Below are 24988 nucleotides of genomic sequence, written 5' to 3'. Positions count from 1 at the left end.
GACACCTGCCCAGCAGACGTGGGATAGCGAACGGAACAGTTTAGTTTCCCACAGGCTCTGACAGTGATTGCAGGAGGGCAGCCCACCCTTGTGAGTATAACGTATTACTCTACTAAAACCAACATACCTTAACGATGCTGCACCATTGGGCTCCTGGTCTCTCTCATTGCAGAATCTTGGCGGTTGGAAGCAACCACCAGGAGTCGTCCCACAGTTCTCATCTAAGGAGTAAATCGATCTAACCACTCGGAACCATGGCGCCACTAGGTCTCAAAAATGAATGGAGTTTTAAACCTTTTTGGTGGAGATATAATTGCAACCACTACTTCTGGAATCTAGTAAGTTCTAAAAATGTATTGATGCCTTGTTTGTTCCCCATGCCCTTGTCATCAACAATTATCAATGGACCTGCTATTAATTATATTGTTCATTTTATTAGTGGATGTGTTTTGCACCTACTATGTCTCCATTCATTTTATTGCATTTTAATTGCCTTTATTTATGAGATACATTCCCTCAATAACCAGATTATTTCTGGAGACTTGTGAGCTTGAATTATCATTAGTTTTGCATATTTGAATACTTTGCATCTGGATTTATGCTAGTTTGCATCCATGGCAACCAATCTATTTTGTACATAGAAGTACAATCAAACAATTGAGGAGGGGATACAATTTTACGTTCTGCTTCGTGCAAAGTTCTGATAAGCCCAAATTTTGCATAATCATAATTTCGCATTGTAATTTACAAAAATGGTGCAAAATTGTAATGCAAATTTTGTGAAAAAAAATCATAATTACTTTCATTTGTAAACGGAATCAGGAATGGTAATTTAACAGTTGTGTAATTTTGCATAATTTTGCACCGACTTTAGCAGTTGATAGCAAAATCCCAATAGATACTACATATGTTAAGGGGAATATTGGAAACAAGTAAAAAAAAAAAAAAAAAATCAAAAAGACCTTGTAGTGCAAAATACAAAAGAAAATGGTGTTTCAACTCAGTAAAATTAAATTTTCCTTAGCATTTTTTTCAAAAACTACAAGGTATTTTTGAAAAAAAAATTACTTGTTCCCACTATTCCACTTAACATGCACTGCCATTTTGGTGAGGATCGCATGTGCGGGGCCTTTGTTCTTAACTGAAGTTGACACAAAATGATATGCAATTATAAATGGATGACGCAAAATCAATTGAATTACCAAATTGTAATTATGTGTGGCCATAACTGCTAAATTTTACGTGATACTGCGATGGAATCTCAATTAGCACATTATGATCATGACTAGTGTAAAGCTCTGAACTAATGACAATGATGAGAGAGGAGCATTCTGGGGATTCTTCACAACTCTTAGACTTTTCCCGCGGAGCTCAGCAAGTTTACTAGACAGATAGGGCCGACTAAGGATGAAAGGTAACATTTTATTGGTCTTCATTAACACAAGTATTAATTGTATATAGTGATGCTATATTCTATATAACATATATTTTAACTTTAAAAGATTTATCCCCCCAACCCCAAATCCCATTATGAATTGGTTGGTTGGAGGAGAACATTCCCTTTAATTTCGTAGCGCAGAGCTGTCCAGGAGATGACCTTTCTTGCGTATCTTCTAAATGAATTGAATGAATTTCCATTTATGTCGTCCCATGTGAAGGCATAATCCCACATGTTGACATCAGATATTTCACCAGCAAATGACAGAAACATTCCTCCAAAGGCGTCTCGATCCTGTCCCAGGACTACAAAGGCACTGGGCGCAATAGAAGACCCTCTCCCTGCAACTTTTCTGGGATAGAGTTTATTATTCACCCAAAGCCGGACCACTCCAGTCTGAGATTCCCAGGCCACACAGGTGTATGTCCAGTCTAACCCCACCACCACTCCCTTGAATGAAACTGATTGCTGGTCTATGGAGATGTAGTAGACATTAGCGGTGGCATCTCTGGAGATTACGAAGGCGTTGTACTTTCCAGGTGTGGATAGAGAGAAAATACCGGAGCGGGCGTTCAGGTCGCTGTAGTTGCTGACACAGACGGTGGCATTCTCCAGTGGCCTTGTGATATTTGCCTTCAGGATCACATAATTTAAACTGTTTTTTTCTGGGAAGACGAAAACTTTACCGCTCAAATCTAGAAGAGAAAAGAAGGAAAAACAGTAAACACATTACAGCTGTGCAGTCACAGTTTTTAGGCTCAATGATGAATCACAAATTCAAAAAAGGAGTTTCTGGATTCCATAAAGGGAAGAGATCAGCTCCATCACCCTCACCCGCAGTTTACACGTTGCCATGATGAGCGGCCTTCAGCCCAAACCTTCATGGTTCACATCAGCAGGGCTGTTTCTGGCCATTATGGTGGCCAAGGTGAGGCAGCTGTTGCCTGATCTTGGCCCTTAAATTAATTGATAGTAAAGGTGCCCATAGAATATTCAACTTGGTGGCCGATTGACCATCCGATTCAATAATTATAATGGAATTTGATGAAAAAATTGGTGCTGCCAAGAGCATGCCCCATTGATGATGCAACCAATTTCAAGCTGATATGCTGGAAAATCTCGGGACAACATGCTCGATGGGGTGCACGGCGGTAACGGCATTCAGTAATTCCAAACAACGATAGCAACGGAAACCCCCAGCCGTAGTAATACATTACCTGTCATGCTGTCCACACTGCCACCATCCTTGTACTTCCACATTTGGGCCCCTTGTGATTAAAGCACATGGGGTGTATGTGTGATGTCACAGATGTGCCTCAGGCGCTATAACAGTGGCAGCCATGAGGGGTGCATATGCAGAAGTACGAGGATGGCAGACAGCGGCAGGTAAAGTATAACTGCACGGGCACTGGGGGGCATAAAATATTAGGGGGTCAGCGGCCGGTCGTCAAGGCGGCATGGCAGTGTCACGAGGCTGCTTCCCATAAAATTTCATGCTGAAATCAAATCAGCCTGTGGATATCGGCCTCAATTCAGTAAGATCATGCTGGAGATAATAAAGCAAAAAGAAACTTACCTCCACACAGTGAGAAAGTTATCTTATCTCTTCATTCCTTAAGTTACCTCCTCTGTAGTTATTTTCACATGCAGTTAATTAACAGCCTGTCTTTAACTTTAGAATTCTGGAGTTATTTTAAGGATTGAAGAGTTAACTTACAGACAGAAGAGTTAACTTTAGGTTTGCCTGAGGTAAAATGTTTCCTGAATACTACATGCCTCATCACCATGGTGACCACTCTAGAAACGTTATTAAAGACAGGAGATAAGCTTAGTGAATTGAGGCCTATGTCAGCCAAAATATCTCTCTCCAATTAGATTCAATCTGAGAGAGATCTGTCTCTCGGTCCATCCACTAGCTAGATTTATAAGTATCTTAAGTCTGTAGGCTACATTCATTGGCTTTGCAGACAGCAATGACAAATTGATAGGTTACAGTAGATATAAAAATATTGTTTATCAATACAATTCTATAAAAGACACAGTTGTGTTAAAAATTATTCAACCCGCAATGCTGTAAAGGGTTTTAGAGAATTTAGTGTACATTTGTAATTGTGTTCAGAATGAAATCCTACAAGGAATTTTTAAAGAACCAAATGCAACTAAAATGACGTCAATTGTTTTTGTAGTACAGTATTAAATGGTTTTTTTTGTGTGATTTCTTCATTGACAGTAATTATTCAACACCTTAAAGACTACCACTCTTAAGAACAGAGGTTCATTCAAGTGTTTTTGATCAGGTTTTGAAAACACCTGTGGATGTTAACGAGCAGCAATCAAGCATAATATGCATCAATTAGGCATGTTTAAAATGACTGTGATACTCAGCTCCTTCTAGACATTTACTGGTGTGTTTACAAACATGGTGAAGTCAAGAGAATGGTCCAGGAGGACAAGACAAGAGAATGGTCCAGGAAGACAAGAGAAGAGGTGATCTCTCTTCACAGGAAGGGCAATGGCTATAAGAAGATTGCAAAGATGTTAAACATACCAAGAGTAGAGATGCCGCGAACCTCCGATTTTCGGTCTGCGAACCCCGTTCGCGAACTTTCGCGGAAGGTTCGGTTCACGCAAACTTTCGCAAACCACAATAGACTTCAGTGGGGAGGCGAACTTAAAAATTTTGATAAATTTCTGCTGACTAGAAAAATGATAGAAACGATGTTTCAAGGGGTCTAATACCTGGAGGAAGACATGGTTGAGTGAAATACACATCAATAGTCCCAGAAAAAAAATTTAGATTTACTACAAAGCAGTGTTTTAAGGTCAGAAATCTCATTGAATGTTCAGTTGCAGGCCTACACTACTTTACAACATCAGGAAGTGTACCTCTCTCTCCCTCCTCCCTCCCTCCTCCTGGAGGATATATCATAATGGTACATGCTAGGCTGGCTTCAGCTTGTAGTGTTGGTGGTGGTATAGTGGTGAAGTGAGCAACCTACCATGCACTCAGACCTGGGTTCAATTCCCAGCCTAGGTATGTAAGCTGGCTTTTGAAATACTACAATTCCCTGGAAGACAAGACTCTCCTCCCTCTGGGAGGAGGAAGCAGGGAGGGAGGAGGGAGCAATATAAGGAATAACAATCAGCTAGGAATGAGCCTAACTAAACTCTCCCTAGCAGAGTCTGTCAGCAGCTGTCCCTGAACTAATTACTGTAGGCAGACGAGTGAGTAAAACGACAGGAGAACCTTGTCTTTTATAAGGGGGGTGGGGCTCCAGGAGTGAGTGCAACCTCATTGGTGACAATGTGCCTGCTGACTGTGATGTAGAGGGTCAAACTTCTGCTCAATGGAGCATTATGGGGCAAATAGAACTTCCGCAAAAGTTCGCCTTCACCGGCGAACACGAACCACCTAAAGTTCGCCTGGAACCGTTCTCGGGTGAACCGTTCGGGCCATCTCTAGCCAAGAGACACCATAGGAAGCATCATTCGCAAATTCAAGGCAAAGGGCACTGTTAAAACGCTACCTGGTCGTGACAGAAAGAAGATGCTGACTTCAACTGCTGTGCGCTACCTGAAGTGCAAAGTGGAGAAAAGTCCCCGTGTGACTGCTGAGGAACTGAAAAAAGATTTGTCAGATGCAGGTACTGAAGTTTCAGCTCAGACAATAAGGCGCACACTGCGTAATGAAGGCCTCCATGCCAGAACTCCCAGGTGCACCCCCTTGCTGTCTCCAAAGAATAAGAAGAGTCGACTGCAGTATGCCAAAAGTCATGTGGACAAACCACAAAAGTTTTGGACTAGTGTTCTGTGGACTGATGAAACAAAATTAGAACTGTTTGGGACCATGGATCAACACTATGTTTGGAGGAGGAAGAACAAGGCCTATGAAGAAAAGAACACCTTGCCTACTGTGAAGCATGGCGGGGAGGGGGGAGGGGGGGGGGTCATTCATGCTTTGGGGCTGTTTTGCTTCTGTAGGTACAGTGAAGCTTCAGCGTGTGCAAGGTACCATGAATTCTCTTCAGTACCAGGAGATATTGGATGAAAAGGTGATGCAGTCCGTCACAAACCTGAGGCTTGGGAGACGTTGGACCTTTCAACAGGACAATGATCCCAAGCATACCTCCAAGTCCACTAGAGCATGGCTGCAGATTGGCTGGAACATTGGCTGGAAAGGCTGGAACATTTTGGAGTGGCCATCGCAGTCACCAGACTAAAATCTGATTGAGAACCTCTGGTGACACTTAAAGAAAGCAGTTGCAGCGCGCAAGCCTAAGAATGTGACTGACTGTCCTCAGAGGAGCTCACACTCTAATCCTACCATAGTCATAGTCTAATGTCCTACCATATTATTATTATGTATTTATATAGCAGTGACATCTTCTGCAGCACATTACAGAGTACATAGTCATGTCACTGACTGTCCTCAGAGGAGCTCACACTCTAATCCTACCATAGTCATAGTCTAATTAATCTCCTACCATATTATTATTATGTATTTATATAGCACTGACATCTTCTGCAGCACATTACAGAGTACATAATCATGTCACTGACTGTCCTCAGAGGAGCTCACAATCTAATCCTACCATAGTCATAGTCTAATGTCCTACCATATTATTATTATGTATTTATATAGCACTGACATCTCCTGCAGCACTATACAGAGTACATAGTCATGTCACTGACTGTCCTCAGAGGAGCTCACAATCTAATCCTACCATAGTCATAGTGTAATGTCCTACCATATTATTATTATGTATTTATATAGCACTGACATCTTCTGCAGCACATTACAGAGTACATAGTCATGTCACTGACTGTCTTCAGAGGAGCTCACAATCTAATCCCACCATAGTCATAGTCTAATGTCCTACCATATTATTATTATTATGTATTTATATAGCACTGACATCTTCTGCAGCACATTACAGAGTACATAGTCATGTCACTGACTGTCCTCAGAGGAGCTCACACTCTAATCCTACCATAGTCATAGTCTAATGTCCTACCATATTATTATTATTATGTATTTATATAGCACTGACATCTTCTGCAGCACATTACAGAGTACATAGCCATGTCACTGACTGTCCTCAGAGGAGCTCACACTCGAATCCTACCATAGTCATAGTGTAATGTCCTACCATATTATTATTATGTATTTATATAGCACTGACATTTTCTGCAGCACATTACAGAGTACATAATCATGTCACTGACTGTCCTCAGAGGAGCTCACAATCTAATCCTACCATAGTCATAGTCTAATGTCCTACCATATTATTATTATGTATTTATATAGCACTGACATCTCCTGCAGCACTATACAGAGTACATAGTCATGTCACTGACTGTCCTCAGAGGAGCTCACAATCTAATCCTACCATAGTCATAGTGTAATGTCCTACCATATTATTATTATGTATTTATATAGCACTGACATCTTCTGCAGCACATTACAGAATACATAGTCATGTCACTGACTGTCCTCAGAGGAGCTCACAATCTAATCCCACTATAGTCATAGTCTAATGTCCTACCATATTATTATTATTATGTATTTATATAGCACTGACATCTTCTGCAGCACATTACAGAGTACATAGTCATGTCACTGACTGTCCTCAGAGGAGCTCACACTCTAATCCTACCATAGTCATAGTGTAATGTCCTACCATATTATTATTATGTATTTATATAGCACTGACATCTTCTGCAGCACATTACAGAGTACATAGTCATGTCACTGACTGTCCTCAGAGGAGCTCACACTCTAATCCTACCATAGTCATAGTGTAATGTCCTACCATATTATTATTATGTATTTATATAGCACTGACATCTTCTGCAGCACATTACAGAGTACATAATCATGTCACTGACTGTCCTCAGAGGAGCTCACAATCTAATCCTACCATAGTCATAGTCTAATGTCCTACCATATTATTATTATTATGTATTTATATAGCACTGACATCTCCTGCAGCACATTACAGAGTACATTGTCATGTCACTGACTGTCCTCAGAGGAGCTCACACTCTAATCCTACCATAGTCATAGTCTAATGTCCTACCATATTATTATTATGTATTTATATAGCACTGACATCTCCTGCAGCAAATTACAGAGTACATAGTCATGTCACTGACTGTCCTCAGAGGAGTTTACACTCTAATCCTACCATAGTCATAGTCTAATGTCCTACCACATTATTATTATGTATTTATATAGCACTGACATCTCCTGCAGCACATTACAGAGTACATAGTTGTCACGGACGGTTGCGGGGCCGCAGGCGCGTCCTGGAACCGCCCGTGAAGAAAAGAACGATCGCACTCGATTCCCTGCATCGATTGCGCTTTAGATCAATAGAACCAAGATTTGATGTGTAGTATCCCTCTGCCTAGGAACAGCTGGGGGATCTGTCTTAGCTGAAGTGAAAGCCTGGGGGGGAGGTGTTAATTAGCTTGGACATATTCCTGTGGAAGGCACAATTCCCCTTTCTGTTCTGGGAACCAGGTGACACCTAGCTGATCTCATGTAGATGTTAATTAACCAAAGGGTGATCAGGATGCCTAGGTGCAGCCAGGCAGGCTACGAATCCTCGGGAGGTCTTGACACCTTGCTCTCTGGTAAAGATCAAAGGGAAGTCAGCTGTTAGCAGCTAGAACACATCCTGAATAAACCTGAGTCTCATAGCATAATCCATAACTTCCCAGATCTGTCATATTTCTGGGGTTCCTGAGATGGCAGCTTCGCCAAACGTGGGGGAAGTGTAGCATGAGTCCCGATGCTGGTTCTGAGGAAGTTTCAGAACATTCTGCGGTAAGGACTGCCAGTTAGGCAGTTTGAAAGTGCCCTGATGATACCACAGGGGTCCCACCCCTCATGTCTGGTATCAGGGCGCTGGGTAAATCGAGACAGACCTGAAAATGTTAATATAATCTGCCCTGACCTGTACGGTTCTGTGAGATAGAGCCCATATATGGGTAGATATGATTTCTGGTCCCCAGGACAAGGGGAGGGCTCATCTCATCTTCTAAGGGGGTGTGTGGCTCCCCGCCCTCACTCCCTCCTACTGAATCAGGGGCATAAGAATGGCAGAGGAGCCAAACTCAGGGTCCTCCACCCTGAAAACATCTTGAACTCATCGGTGCCAGCTTGAGGATATGCTGGCATCCACCTGGTCTGAACTCTGAACTTTGATTGAAACCCAGAACTCTGTTTTTCCCACAAAAAGGACATCTTTCCAGGAACTAAGTATTTTTCTCCCTTCTTTTATTTTTTATACTGGCTATTACTGTTTTAATAATTCTTGATTTTAATAATTGTCTGTATATATTAATTATTTATATTGTGTGAATAAACGACTTTCTCCAAGTCATTCACTGTCCGCTACCCTGCTTATCAGCACACACAGAACTGATCCCGGGTCTCTGAAGATACGCTACTGTTTGTTTGTTGTTGGCTAGACAGAATACCGTGTGTTTAACCGTTTTATTCGCAGGACTAGTCCGTCAGTTAGTGGGCTCCACGGTCCCATGGTAACCGCGGTGGTGGCAGTTTACTCTGAACCAGTGGGTGATGTTGTAATCACCCGTGTCTAGCAGGCTCCCTTCTGAGTTGTCTGCGGCTAATTCTTAACGGTTCCTGCGCATTGACTGCGACCAGAGTTCGCACGATCTGTGCGCTGGCACCGTTTAGAGGGCTAAGTGCGGTCAGCCACTAGGGCTCCTGTGACAATAGTCATGTCACTGACTGTCCTCAGAGGAGCTCACACTCTCATCCTACCATAGTCATAGTCTAATGTCCTACCATATTATTATTATGTATTTATATAGCACTGACATCTCCTGCAGCACATTACAGAGTACATAGTCATGTCACTGACTGTCCTCAGAGGAGCTCACACTCTAATCCTACCATAGTCATAGTCTAATGTCCTACCATATTATTATTATGTATTTATATAGCACTGACATCTTCTGCAGCACATTACAGAGTACATAGTCATGTCACTGACTGTCCTCAGAGGAGCTCACAATCTAATCCTACCATAGTCATAGTGTAATGTCCTACCATATTATGATTATGTATTTATATAGCACTGACATCTTCTGCAGCACATTACAGAGTACATAGTCATGTCACTGACTGTCCTCAGAGGAGCTCACAATCTAATCCTACCATAGTCATAGTGTAATGTCCTACCATATTATTATTATGTATTTATATAGCACTGACATCTCCTGCAGCACATTACAGAGTACATAGTCATGTCACTGACTGTCCTCAGAGGAGCTCACACTCTAATCCTACCATAGTCATAGTGTAATGTCATACCATATTATTATTATGTATGTATATAGCAGTGACATCTTCTGCAGCACATTACAGAGTACATAGTCATGTCACTGACTGTCCTCAGAGGAGCTCACAATCTAATCCTACCATAGTCATAGTATAATGTCCTACCATATTATTATGTATTTATATAGCACTGACATCTTCTGCAGCACTGTACAGAGTACATAGTCATGTCACTGACTGTCCTCAGAGGAGCTCACACGCTAATCCTACCATAGTCATAGTCTGATGTCCTACCATATTATTATTATGTATTTATATAGCACTGACATCTTGTGCAGCACATTACAGAGTACATAGTCATTAACGTGAGCAGTAAAAAAGGGTGCATATGGCTAGTGGACAAAAAGGGCGCCGCCATAGACTGCAATGCAAAATATCGGCTATTGGGCGCCTGAGAAATAGCGGTTGCAGGGATCGTGTTAACAAAAGTTTTAGTTTACAGAGTAAGGTTTATTACAAATAACATTTACATTTGTTTTAACTGTGTGGTTAACTTAATTTTTCGTTTTTAAATTTCGCTTTCAGGGCTGTAACAAGTAGATTATCGTTTACACTTATTTTATCATTTAAAATTTGTTTTCATATGTATAATGCTTAAATATCGTTTTCAACCTTACTCTATTAGAAATACATCGCTTTTGGTGTTAACTTTGTTTTTTACACTTATAATGCGTCAATTATATTTTTAATAACTTACTAATATATCGATTTTAATATATTACCGTTATTTTAAGATTTTTCATGTGTTCGTGATTGCAAGGCTATTTATTCTAATATATAAAAAATTTTTTTCTCTATTTTAATGTGTACGTGATTTTAAGGCTATTTATTCTATTATAAATATATAAATTATTCTATTCATGTTATTTATAGTGAAGTATTTTAAGGACTAAATATATTATTGTTTATATGTGTGTATGGGTGTTTGTGCAGTGGGGATGGTTAGGGTTAGGCACCACCAGGGGGTGGTTAGGGACCGCCATGGGAGATTTAGGGATAGGCATCACCAGGGGGGTGGTTAGGGTTAGGCACCAACAGGGGGGTGGTTGGGGTTAGGCACCACCAGGGGGGTGGTTTGGGTTAGGCACCACCAGGGGGGTGGTTAGGGTTAAGCACCACCAGGGGGGTGGTTAGGGTTAGGCACCACCAGGGGGGCCTTAGGGTTAGGCACCAACAGGGGGTGGTTAAGGTGCAGTGGGGATAGGCACCACCAGGGGGATGGTTAAGGTTAGGCACCACCAGAGGGATGGTTAGGGACCACCAGGGAAGATTTAGGGTTAGGCACCACCAGGGGGGTGGTTAGGGTTCGGCACCACGGGGGGGGGTGGTTAAGGTTAGGCATCACCAGGGGGGTGGTTAGGGTTAGGCACTATCAGGGGGGTCTTAGGGTTAGGCACCACCAGGGTTGTGGTTATGGTTAGGCACCACCAGGGAGGTAGTAAGGGTTAGGCACCACCATGGGGGTGGTTAGGGTTAGGGATAGGGTTCTGTGTGAGAGTAGGGTTAGGGATAGTTACAGTACAATATACACCACCAGGGGGATGGTTAGGGTTAGGTACCATCAGGGGAGTCTTAGGGTTAGACACCACCACAGGGGTGGTTAGGGTTAGGCACCACCAGGGGGGTGGTTAGGGTTAGGCACCACCAGGGGGTGGTTAGGGTTAGGCATCAGCAAGGGGGGTGGTTAGGGTTAGGCACCACCAAAGGGGTGCTTAGGGTTAGGGATAGGTACAGGGAGGGTTCTGTGTGAGAGTAAGGTTAGGTATAGTTACAGCACAATATATGTAATATAGACAAATTATTAAATTATGTATATTTACACAAAGGGGGCAGGGGGTCTAGGGGTTAGGAATAGGGATAGGGAGAGATCGTTAGGTAGAATTTCAGTAAAATATCTGTAAAATCTACAATGGTATTACTATGCTTCATACAAGTGTAAATATTGTTTCTTGTTATAGACGCTATTTGATGTTTTATTTCAGAATTCATTTGTTGTTGTAGACGGTGTTTTGCCATTTAATTTCTGTTTATTCCACCTAATTTAGCATTACATTTTCGTTTACAAGCTATTAAATGAAAAGTATGGTTTTACATTACAACTTTTAATTTCGGCTACATCCCGCGCCCTTTTTTCCAGACGCCCTTTTTTGATACACCCGTCATTAACAATTAACCGACTAGTTATTTGTAGTGCAGACAGACAGCTGATCCCCTGTACCCTCCAGGCTGTACACTGACCTTGCTGTGCCTGAGATCCGGGGGCCGGGATAAGGAGCAGCAGGAGCAGCGCACACACCTCCATGATCCTGCAGGAAACACAACATTATTACAGGGAGGCCAACATCATCTATCCATCCATCCATTCATCCATTTATCTATCTATTTTTAATATAAATAGGTAACACACCTCCGTCCAATATAACACAATAACTTGTGTATGTATCCACTCTATCTGATGTTGGGAGGTTCATATTAACCTCAGTATGATTATTTCCAGATTTTATTGTCTAAAAGTGGTGCAATTTTTTCACAAGCTTTTAGACCCTAAAATCACACCGCTAGATAGATCTACGGAAGCCCTGCCCATTACACACCTCCCATGGATCCAGCTCGGGGTTACCGCTCTGAGCTGCGGATTTCCGTCCCAAGCCTGACTCGGAGTAACCACTAAGGAGGTTAACAGAATAAGGCAATGGTGTGGGGGTGGCAGTAGAGCTTTATGCTTCCTGGAACCTGACCTTGGGGGTTAGAAGGTTGGACTTTGTGGTTCCTTTACATGTAAAAGGGCCCAGAGGCCTGCTTATACTCATTTATGAAGATGACCTACGATTACCTTTTTTTTTGTAAATTAATACATATAAACTGGTTAGAGTCTCACCTGGTCAGAGTTCCTCCTGGTCAGAGTCTCCCCTGCTCAGAATTCCTCCTGGTCAGAGTCCCTACTGGTCAGAGTCCCTACTAGTCAGAGTCCCTACTGGTCAGAGTCCCTACTGGTCAGAGCCCCTTCTGGTCAGAGTCCCTCCTGGTCAGAGTTCCTACTGGTCAAAGCCCCTTCTGGTCAGAGTCCCTCCTGGTCAGAGTTCCTCGTGGTCAGAACCTCTCCCGTTCATTGTCTCTCCTGGTCTCAGTTGTGTTGCGTTGTCAAACATGTGGCCATGTTTCTGTCTTTGGAAACCTCCGCCTAAGCGGCCTTGACATGGGAGCTGCATCCTGATTGGAGCTTGTAGTGCGCGGCAGCCGGGCAAGTGGGTGTGCTTAGAGCTCTGGTGCCAATCTGAGAAAAAACAAATGCCTGGGCCTGTACTGACAGGGAGGCTGAGCATTCACTTGTCTGTATAAATTACTTCGGAACAGATGAGTATTTTGCCCCACAACCCCCCCCATCCCCCAATCCTACAGCAAACAAACAAAGCCTGTTATTATAGGTTCTACCTATTTTTACTTTAGGTACTTTAATAAGAGGCACAATTTGGCCTGAGTTTGAAGGGAAATGGGAAATGGAAGTTTGAGCATACAGTATGCTTGTCAGAAAAAGTGAGCAGGGAGTGCTTAAAGATTTTTAAGGGATGGAGAGTGACTGATTTGTTTTGGAAGGAAACTCCAGAGGAGAAGTTAGGCTCGTGAGAAATCTTGGGCCTGATTCACAAAGCGGTGCTTACCCAGTTAGCACGCCTAAAAGACTTTTGGCGTGATAACCATTGCACCACGCTGGTGAAAAGCCAGTTTAGGCGTGATAAGTTTAGGCGTGATAAGTTTAGATAAGTTTAGATCGCGCACAAAGTCCCGCACGCAAAGCAGTGCCATTAAACTCTATGCAAAGTGCACCAGACTTTGCTAGCGCAAAACTTTTGATCAGCTGTACACTGCGGTGCTAACCCAGTTGGTGCTATAGTTATCACGCCTAAACTTATCACGCCTAAACTTATCACACCTAAACTTATCACGCCTAAACTGAGTTTAGGCATGATAAAGGGCTTTTCACCAGCGTGCTAACTGTTAGCACCGCTTTGTGAATCAAGCCCCTTGTATACATGTATGTGAGGAGGTGGTTCCAGAGGATGGAAAAAAGGTTGCAATTGGGTTGGTATCTGGAGACTAGTGAGGAGATGTACCGGGAGAGAGATTGTGGAGAGCTTTGTAGATTAGGGTTAAGAGTTTGAACTGGATCCTCTGGGTAATTGGCAGCCAGTGAAGAGCTGGGCAGAGAGGGTCAGCAGAGGAAGAGCGAGAGGAGAGATGAATGAGACAAGCAGCTGAGTTCAGTACAGATTGGAGGGGTGTCAGTCTGTTCGTTGGTAGTCCACAAAGCAATATATTACAATAATCCAGATGAAATATTATAAGATCATCTATCTACCTATTCAATATATAATTTATCCATCTCCTGAGGACAGACTTTGGTCACAGGGAACATCTGGTCTCCTGCAGGTCGGTGTTACCTGGTCTGGGGTTAGCAATGAGGGGATGATTGGATTCTCTGGATTCTCCTTTCTGGTTTGTCCTCCAGCCTTGCTGATCTCCTCCACTGTCTCCTCCCGATGTTCCTGTGCTGGTGAGTAGGGTAGAGTATTATAGACCCATCCAAGGTACAGGATGCCTCCACCTTCCTGGAATAGAGATGTGATGTGACAATGAAGGGAAGTAAGGCAGAAGAGGTGAATGTGGTGGATCCTCAGGATGTACCGCTGACAGCAGCTGTTTGTTAAGCTTTTCCTGCGAGAACACTGAGAAAAATAGTGGTCAGCAAGCCAGTCCGGGAGTGATGGAAAAATGTTTGTTGTTAGGTACAGAGAATTACCAACCATCATATCAGAACATATCAAGCACAGCTGAAAGGACAGCACATAAGCATTGAAAGCAGTATGCTTATACTGATTCCTCCTGTCGGTTGCAGTGGAGCTGCAACTGAGCAGTTTTGATTTCTCTGCCTGCATTTGGTTGCTTAGTTTTGATTGCATTCACAGTGAGTCTCATTGCCATCTGCAGTCACTCTGCAGATCAGAGTAGCTCAGGATATTGTCATGAATCCACCTATGGCTTGCTGAAGTTGAACTGCAGCCAGATAGCTGTGTATTTCTTACATGCATGTTGTTGCATAATCTGGCATGCATTTGTAATGAGAGTCCTTTCCATTCACAGGCAGCTTGCAGCCTTCAATCAGCCTAACACAGGATTGAGTCATTACCATTCAGCTGTGTGGGAATTTGCATGTCTGTTCTCATTGGCTGATGTCCATAGAAAAGCTTGCTCCTCCTTTCAGATCTCACCCATCATAGCATTCAGCTCTGCCTAAGCTGGTGGCTGGGTCCCTCATGTGAAATGTGAATAGCATTGTTTAACCTTCATTTTCTTGGTTGGACATTCGCTGTACAGTGATGGCCTACCAATCCTGATAGCTTGGATACTGCCATCACCATGTTGGTGACTGATAGTATTCCTGCTGGTTCTGTAACCATAGCTGCGGTTGCTATTAGTTACATAGTTACATAGTTACATAGTTATTTTGGTTGAAAAAAGACATACGTCCATCGAGTTCAACCAGTATGAAGTACAACACCAGCCTGCTCCCTCACATATCCCTGTTGATCCAGAGGAAGGCGAAAAAACCCTTACAAGGCATGGTCCAATTAGCCCCTAAAGGGAAAAATTCCTTCCCGACTCCAGATGGCAATCAGATAAAATCCCTGGATCAACATCATTAGGCATTACCTAGTAATTGTAGCCATGGATGTCTTTCAACGCAAGGAAAGCATCTAAGCCCCCTTTAAATGCAGGTATAGAGTTTGCCATAACGACTTCCTGTGGCAATGCATTCCACATCTTAATCACTCTTACTGTAAAGAACCCTTTCCTAAATAAATGGCTAAAACGTTTTTCCTCCATGCGCAGATCATGTCCTCTAGTCCTTTGAGAAGGCCTAGGGACAAAAAGCTCATCCGCCAAGGTATTATATTGCCCTCTGATGTATTTATACATGTTAATTAGATCCCCTCTAAAGCGTCTTTTCTCTAGACTAAATAAACCCAGTTTATCTAACCTTTCTCGATAAGTGAGACCTTCCATCCCACGCATCAATTTTGTTGCTCGTCTCTGCACCTGCTCTAAAACTGCAATATCTTTTTTGTAATGTGGTGCCCAGAACTGAATTCCATATTCCAGATGTGGCCTTACTAGAGAGTTAAACAGGGGCAATATTATGCTAGCATCTCGAGTTTTTATTTCCCTTTTAATGCATCCCAAAATTTTGTTAGCTTTAGCTGCAGCTGCTTGGCATTGAGTACGATTATTTAACTTGTTGTCAATGAGTACTCCTAAGTCCTTCTCCAAGTTTGATGTCCCCAACTGTATCCCATTTATTTTGTATGGTGCTAGACCATTAGTACGTCCAAAATGCATGACCTTACATTTGTCAACATTGAATTTCATCTGCCATGTATGTGCCCATATAGTCATCCTATCCAGATCCTGTTGCAATATGACACTATCTTCCTGAGAGTTAATGATTCTGCACAATTTTGTATCATCTGCAAAAATAGCAACATTGCTCACTACTGCATCTACTAGGTCATTAATAAATAAATTGAAGAGCACTGGACCCAGAACAGACCCCTGTGGGACCCCACTGCTAACAGTCTCCCATTTTGAGTATGATCCATTGACCACAACTCTTTGCTTTCTGTCCATTAGCCAGTTCCCTATCCATGAACACAGACTCTTCCCCAGTCCTTGCATCCTCAACTTTTGCACCAGACTTCTGTGGGGAACAGTGTCGAAGGCCTTTGCAAAGTCCAAGTATATCACATCTACAGCATTCCCAATATCCATATTAGCATTCACTACCTCATAAAAGCTGAGCATGTTAGTCAAACAGGACCTGTCTTTAGTAAACCCATGTTGATGCTGAGAAATAAGATTATTTTCTACTATGAAGTCATGTATAGTATCTCTTAGTAACCCCTCAAATAGTTTGCATACAACTGATGTTAAACTTACAGGTCTATAATTTCCTGGATCAGATTTTTTTGCCCTTCTTAAATAATGGGAAAACGTGGGCTGTACGCCAATCCACTGGGACTCTGCCAGTTGCAAGAGAGTCACAAAAGATAAGATAAAGGGGTTTATCTATAACTGAACTTAATTCCCTTAGGACCCGAGGATGCATGCCATCCGGGCCAGGTGCCTTGTCTATTTTTAATTTATTTAGTCTTGCCTTCACTTCTTCCTGCGTTAAGTATTTAATATTACAGTTAGAAGATTGAGACTCTTCCGCCTCTGTAGTTTGCAACAGTGCTGTTTCTTTTGTGAAGACAGAAGCAAAGAAAGCATTTAATAACTCTGCCTTACCTTGGTCATCCACCATTGAGTTCCCACCCTCATCCTTTAGGAGTCCTATACAGTCAACCTTTCTTTTTTTAGAGTTAATGTACTTGTAAAACTTTTTTGGGTTAGATTTGATATCCTTAGCGATTTGTTTTTCAGCTTCAATCTTTGCCTGCCTAATTTCTTTTTTACAATTTTTATTGCACTCCTTATAATTGCTTAGTGCAGCCTCTGTCCCCTCCTGTTTTAAGACCTTATAGGCATTCTTTTTCCTCTTCATTTTATCTTTAACCTTTCTATTCATCCATAGAGGCCTTTTTTTATTCCTAGACATTTTGTTTCCATATGGGATATACATACTACAGTATTGATTGAGTATAAGTTTAAAAGCTTGCCATTTCCCTTCAGTGTCTTCCCCTTGTAGTACATTATCCCAGTTCACCAAACTTAGTGCCTGCCTAATTTGAGTGAACTTTGCTTTTCTAAAGTTCATAGTTTTAGTGGTCCCGCTGCCCCGTGGCCTATCAGTCACCAGCTCAAACGTTATCATGTTGTGATCACTATTTCCCAAATGTTCTTGAACCTGCACATTTGATACATTATCTGGTCTATTAGAAATGATCAGATCCAGTAACGCATTCCCCCTAGTTGGTTCAGTTACCATTTGAGTCAAGTAATTGTCCTGTAGTGCTGCCAGAAATCTGCTGCTTTTACCAGAATGGGTAGCCTCAATACTCCAGTCAATGTCTGGAAAGTTGAAGTCGCCCATAATTATGACCTCATTTTTACCTGCAGCTTTTTCAATCTGCTGTAGTAATCGCAGTTCTGCAGCTTCATTAATAAGAGGTGGCCTGTAGCATACCCCAATAAGCAATTGGCAACTTTTATTTCCACCATGAATATTTACCCAAACGGACTCCACATCTTCGCAATCTTCCTCCATCTCATCGTTGAGGACAGCTGTAAGAGAATTCTTAACAAAGAGACAAACCCCTCCACCTTTTTTCCCTGTTCTATCCCTCCTAAACACATTGTATCCTTTTAAATTAGCTATCCAGTTACGCTCCTTCCTGTTTGTCTTGTCTGAACCTGTGTGGATGTATACTATCGCTGGGGCAGCAATTAGATTGGCAAACAATCCTTTTGTCTGCCTGTTCCTGCTGGTTCTGGTCCTGTGGACGTAACTATAGCTGCGGTTGCTATTAGTTACTCTCCTACCTGTTTGTCTTGTCCGTGTTAGTGTGGATGTTTGCTATCGCTGGGGCAGCGATTAGATTAGCAAGCATTCCGTCTGTCTGTCTGTTCTTGTTACTCAGTGTAGTGGACATCAGATGCTCAGTGCTGCGGTTGCACTGAGCAACCATTGTGTCTTGTTTATTGTAGTGGTTATCGGAAGCTCAGAGCTGCAGTCGCTCTGTGCAATCCTTGTTCATAGCTCCTGATGTGATCTGTGTACTTCCTCCAAGAGCATCCTGCTCTACTACCTAATAATACCCAGCTGCATAGTCTTTTTTGCTCTGGTGGTACTCTGGCTTTCGCAGCCTCAGTTGCTATGACTTGCACGTTAAGACCTGGGGGTAACCGAAGTCCGGAGACATATTCAGTGTCCTGATCAAGCGGGGGCTTGTCTATAGGTGAAGACATGGGCCGAGCTCAGAGCTACGGCACTATATTGGGGTATAGTGGCTGAAAGTAAGCAGGAGATCTGCCAGGCATTATAATACTACTCCACCAACTGGATTTATTTAGCAGGGACGGTTCCAGTTGCACAACTGCAAACAAGTGCAGAACTGTGAAATGCAGGAGTTCTTCCTCAATGTAAAGTATGTAGTCCAGTGCGCACACTGTGTGAACGCTGCTCAAATCTTTATTCCATGATGCAGGAAGGTGCACAAGATCCAACAGCTGTATCAGGGCCACGCGGGGTCCCAGCAGGCGGACTGGACCATGGATTTACCGCTTCACATCTAGACTACCGATGAGCTAACCTAATCGTAATCCCACATCAAATTTCACAATTATGATGCAAAGTCTTAATGTGAAATTTTTAGCAAATTTGTAACTAATTTAGCTTGAAACCGTAATTATTACCGGTAATTTTGCAATTACTTGTATGCGAAATATCCTAATTTACACTGAATTCAATAGCACTGACTTTAGTTTTTTTTTTTTTTTTTTAACCCCCCATATATGCTATCATTACCAGATTTGGGCCTTGATTCACTAACCGGCGCTAAGGCGGTTAGTGAGCCTTAATAATTTGTGGGTGCAAACCAGGGCATTAGGTGGTTTGCGCCCACACTTCGTGCACAGCACCGTGCACAGCCAGTAATAGTGCGCGGTTGGATGATAACGTCGCACCCGGTGCGCTGAAAACGTTGCATCGGGTGCCCCCCCTGAAGCACCGCATTGATGCACCATTTCGGGAGCACCCAATGTGCTGTTTTCGGCACAGCGGGTGCAACATTTACAGCGCAGCGGGTGTCATGGGATGGGGTCCTACCGGGGTCTGTACTGGCCCTGGGTCCAGTGCTCTTCAATTTATTTATTAATGACCTAGTAGATGCAGTAGTGAGTAATGTTGCTATTTTTGCAGATGATACAAAATTGTGCAGAATCATCAACTCTCAGGAAGATAGTGTCATATTGCAACAGGATCTGGATAGGATGGCTATATGGGCACATACATGGCAGATGAAATTCAATGTTGACAAATGTAAAGTCATGCATGTTGGACGTACTAATGGTCTAGCACCATACAAAATAAATGGGATACAGTTGGGGACATCAAACTTGGAGAAGGACTTAGGAGTACTCATCGACAACAAGTTAAATAATCGTACTCAATGCCAAGCCGCTGCAGCTAAAGCTAACAAAATTTTGGGATGCATTAAAAGGGAAATAAAAACTCGAGATGCTAGCATAATATTGCCCCTGTTTAACTCTCTAGTAAGGCCACATCTGGAATATGGAATTCAGTTCTGGGCACCACATTACAAAAAAGATATTGCAGTTTTAGAGCAGGTGCAGAGATGAGCTACAAAATTGATGCGTGGGATGGAAGGTCTCACTTATCGAGAAAGGTTAGATAAACTGGGTTTATTTAGTCTAGAGAAAAGACGCCTTAGAGGAGATCTAATTAACATGTATAAATACATCAGAGGGCAATATAATAGCTTGGCGGATGAGCTTTTTGTCCCTAGGCCTTCTCAAAGGACTAGAGGACATGATCTGCGCATGGAGGAAAAACGTTTTAGCCATTTATTTAGGAAAGGGTTCTTTACAGTAAGAGTGATTAAGATGTGGAATGCATTGCCACAGGAAGTCGTTATGGCAAACTCTATACCTGCATTTAAAGGGGGCTTAGATGCTTTCCTTGCGTTGAAAGACATCCATGGCTACAATTACTAGGTAATGCCTAATGATGTTGATCCAGGGATTTTAACTGATTGCCATCTGGAGTCGGGAAGGAATTTCTCCCTTTAGGGGCTAATTGGACCATGCCTTGTAAGGGTTTTTTCGCCTTCCTCTGGATCAACAGGGACATGTGAGGGAGCAGGCTGGTGTTGTGCCTTCCTCTGGAAGAGCAGTGATATGTGAGGCAGCAGGCTGGTGTTGTACCTTCCTCTGGATCAGCAGGGATATGTGAGGATGCAGGCTGGTGTTGTGCCTTCCTCTGGATCAGCAGGGATATGTGAGGGAGCAGGCTGGTGTTGTACCTTCCTCTGGATCAGCAGGGATATGTGAGGGAGCAGGCTGGTGTTGTGCCTTCCTCTGGATCAGCAGGGATATGTGAGGGTGCAGGCTGGTGTTGTACCTTCCTCTGGATCAGCAGGGATATGTGAGGGAGCAGGCTGGTGTTGTACCTTCCTCTGGATCAGCAGGGATATGTGAGGGAGCAGGCTGGTGTTGTGCCTTCCTCTGGATCAGCAGGGATATGTGAGGGAGCAGGCTGGTGTTGTACCTTCCTCTGGATCAGCAGGGATATGTGAGGGAGCAGGCTGGTGTTGTGCCTTCCTCTGGATCAGCAGGGATATGTGAGGGAGCAGGCTGGTGTTGTGCCTTCCTCTGGATCAGCAGGGATATGTGAGGGTGCAGGCTGGTGTTGTACCTTCCTCTGGATCAACAGGACATGTGAGGGAGCAGGCTGGTGTTGTGCCTTCCTCTGGATCAACAGGGACATGTGAGGGAGCAGGCTGGTGTTGTACTTTGTACTGGTTGAACTCGATGGACGTATGTCTTTTTTTCAACCAAAATAACTATGTAACTATATGTAACTATGTTATCGTCGCACCACGCACTATTACCCGCGCACCCCACTGCACGCGCTGTGCACGGTGCTGTGCACAATGTAGCTTTGCGCGACTATTAATGCATGCAAAGCTACTTTTCGGGCACTAAGTGGCTTTTCACTCCCCTGATAGGTATGTTGGGGGAATAGCGGGAGCGAGTCAGAAAAACCTAGTCGTTTTTGAGAGAATCAATTTTAAAAAATGTTTTAAAACAATGTTTTTTGTTTTTTTTAACTTGGTAAAATGACATTTTGATGGGACCTTAAAGTTGGATAAAGCTCTTAAAATAACATTCAATAAAAATGCGTTTTCCCACTTCTCATTGCCCATGCAGTTACTATATAACTATTGTGCACAAGTAATATCATCTGATTACAATTTTAAATTATAAATTCCCAAAGTACAGTTTATCTGCTCTGAGAGCTGTCATTGCATTTTCTTGCATAGCTGCTGTATTTTTATATTAAAATCTATTTAGTGATCACTTCTTAGCTCTCTGCTTCTACAGCAGAGGGAGCTCATTTTTCGCACAGCTAGGAATGTAGCAGACAAAACAATGCCTGATTTGGGCTATATTGGTGCTGGAGGGAAAACACTGTAATTTGGGTGTCGGCAATAGCCACACCCTGAATTATGTCACCAGAGTAGGGCAGTTTTTAGACTAAACTGCACCCAGGGCGAGGGTGTAAAAATTACGCCCCCTTCCCCCGTGGACTCGCGAACCCTTACTCTTTAGGGACAGTCACACAGCCACAAGTCACAAGTAGATCTGCCTACTTACTAGTGACCAGCCGCTCATCCAGGAGGAAGCAGGGAACAGGAAAACACACAGGGGAAGAGAGCCTGGAAAGCCAACTCCTCCATGGGCGCCGCGCAATGAAAGCCTGCAGTACCACTACAGGACATCAGGTGTCATCACACGGTGGCGACAGCCTGCAGTACCACTACGGCCCCTTTTCCACTTGGAGCGCTTGCGATGCGGAATCGCAAAATCGCAAACCGCTAGCGATTTTAAAATCGCTAGCGTTTGCTAAATAACATGGGAATCGCGGTAGGTAATTTCCACTAGCGCGATGCGATTTTGTCCAAAGTGCAATCGCAGCTAGAAGCGATTATTGCCGCGATCGCGATCCAATGAAAAAGATAGGAGCGCATGAAAATCGCAATGTAAATCGCTATATAATGCGATTTTCATGCGTTTTTTACCCAGAAACAATTTCTTTTATCCCAGAATTCTTCTTCCTGTCTCTTCCTCTTCCTGTTTTCGACCTAGAAAGCACAGCATGGCGTGGTTTACCACAGAGGGGCTGCTGAGTAAGATCCAGCAGCATCCATGCTTGTGGGAGAAGGGGAGTGAGGAATACAAGGACAACCAACTGCAGCACAAAGCCTGGACTGACATAGCAAGTGATTTGTTCGATGGATGCTGGGACGATCTCACAAATAGAAGCAAGGCCTCAAAAAGTAAGTTGGCACATTTGATTATCCTGCACAAGTGATACCACCTGCCCTGCCCCTGTGATGACATGGCCTGCCAGCAGCTACCTGCCCTGCCCCGTGATGCCACATGGCCTGCCAGCAGCTACCTGCCCTGCCCGTGATGCCACATGGCCTGCTACCAGCCACATGCCCTGCCAGCACCCACCTGCCCCAGTGATACCACCTGCCCTGCCAGCAGCCACCTGCCCCAGTGATGCCACCTGCCCTGCCCCCGTGATGCCACATGGCCTGCTACCAGCCACATGCCCTGCCAGCAGCCACCTGCCCCAGTGATGCCACCTGCCCTGCCCCCGTCATGCCACATGGCCTGCTACCAGCCACATGCCCTGCCAGCAGCCACCTGCCCCAGTGATGCCACCTGCCCTGCCCCCGTCATGCCACATGGCCTGCTACCAGCCACATGCCCTGCCAGCAGCCACCTGCCCCAGTGATGCCACCTGCCCTGCCAGCAGCCACCTGCCCCAGTGATGCCACCTGCCCTGCCCCCGTGATGCCACATTGTAATGCAATTGTAATGTAAATAATGAAACAAAGATATTTTAAAGTGAAAGAGAATTTCTTTTAATAAAACATTGTAGAAGTAACACAAAAAAATGTTTTTTTTTTTGTTTGTTTTAATAAAAATATTCAAATCTGGTCATCCTGCCATGGAACAGCACCTTGTCCAGAGACAAAATATGCTGCCAGTCTGTCTCTTTGTGTCAAAGCATTACTTGTGCCTCTACCAGTAGTTGTTCTGGTAATTTGTGGTAACGGTAGAAATGCAGCCTCTTCCGCTGGGGTTCCCTCCAATGTAATCACATAATTATGTAAAATGCATGCAGCTTTAATTACTGCTACAGCATTAGCCGGCTTCAGGTGCATTGCAGTGTGGAATACCCTCCATTTGTTTGTCATAATGCCAAATGCACATTCCACCACTTTTCTGGCCCGACTTAATCTGTAGTTGAAATTTCTTCTGTCATAGTTTAACGTCTGCTGTGCATATGGCCTCATTAAATTTGTGCTCAGTCCAAACGCCTCATCGGCTACGAATGTGTGGGGGTAAGCGGGTCCAGTAGTGTTAGGCCACGGTTTGTCTTCAGGGAGGGCAAGGTTTCCACTAATTAGTTTTTGTCCAAACCGGCTGTTGCGGAATATACGCGAGTCACTGTTTCCTCCGTATGCTCCCACATCAATGTATAAAAATTTGCTGTCAGTGTCAGCAACAGCCATCAGGACGATGGAAAAATATTTTTTATAATTGAAGTAATGGCTTCCACTGTGAGGTGGCATCACCACGCGCACGTGTTTGCCATCTATTGCGCCAAGGCAATTTGGGAATTGATGTTGCTCATAGAACTTTGCAGAGACTTCCTCCCATTTTCTCTTATCTGGAAACTGCATGTAGAGGTTTGCCAGTTTATTCCATATTACCACGCATGTGGTACGTACAATCCGGTGGATAGTGGTCACCCCCATGCGAAACTCATAATGCATCGCTGAGAAGCTTTGCCCAGTAGCCAGGAATCTAGAAATGTAAAGAAATATATATATATGTAAATATTATCATTACGTATATTAATCACATTATTTTTTTCAGTCGCAGATCTGAGGAGAAGATGGAAGTCTGCCAGGGACAACTATAAACGAGAATTAGAAAAACAGAAAACCGAATCCAGGAGTGGTTCTGGATCTTCCAAAAGAACTAAGTACAAGTATTGTGCACAGATGGCATTCCTCAAATCAGTCGGAGAAACTGGACCGTAAGTTTCCTTTATAATGAGAACATGTTTTGGGATTCATTCTATAACAAAATCAAAGTTATAAAGAATTTGATATTAAATTGACCGGCAAATCTCATAGGGTGTACTCGTCACAACAAGGTGTTACAAATCTTTTTTTTTTTTCTTTCTACAGCACAGAAGATAGTTTATTAGAAGAGGATGATAATTCACGCAGTTCTTTTGCTGGAGATACACAGTTGGAAGATATTGAAACAGACAGTGCCGATATTATAGACATAAATTCTTCAGAATCGTCTGTTACCATGGAAACAAGTACTGCAAGTACTGCAGCAGA

At 43.3% G+C, this 24988-nt stretch overlaps 1 protein-coding gene across 2 annotated transcripts; it reads right to left on the bottom strand.

Annotated features, from left to right (window-relative positions):
- Window positions 1-1402: 1402 nt before the first annotated feature.
- Window positions 1403-14415, bottom strand: LOC137560831 (C-reactive protein-like). 2 transcript variants are annotated; one of them, XM_068271966.1, is made up of 3 exons: window positions 14255-14415; window positions 12054-12121; window positions 1403-2133 (listed from the first exon to the last, which is right to left on the bottom strand). In XM_068271966.1, exons 2-3 carry the CDS (start codon window positions 12115-12117, stop codon window positions 1529-1531), a joined length of 669 nt encoding a protein of 222 aa, XP_068128067.1. In that variant the 5' UTR covers window positions 12118-12121; window positions 14255-14415; the 3' UTR covers window positions 1403-1528. The 2 variants fall into 2 exon arrangements, with proteins under 2 accessions (XP_068128067.1, XP_068128068.1); XM_068271967.1 differs by lacking the exon at window positions 14255-14415 and adding an exon at window positions 14173-14228.
- Between the last annotated feature and the right edge of the window lie 10573 nt (window positions 14416-24988).

Source organism: Hyperolius riggenbachi, chromosome 3 (assembly GCF_040937935.1).
Source record: "Hyperolius riggenbachi isolate aHypRig1 chromosome 3, aHypRig1.pri, whole genome shotgun sequence".
Lineage (NCBI taxonomy): Eukaryota > Metazoa > Chordata > Amphibia > Anura > Hyperoliidae > Hyperolius > Hyperolius riggenbachi.
The sequence above is the reverse complement of the archived record's forward strand: the minus strand, read 5'-3'. Positions and strand labels throughout refer to the sequence as shown.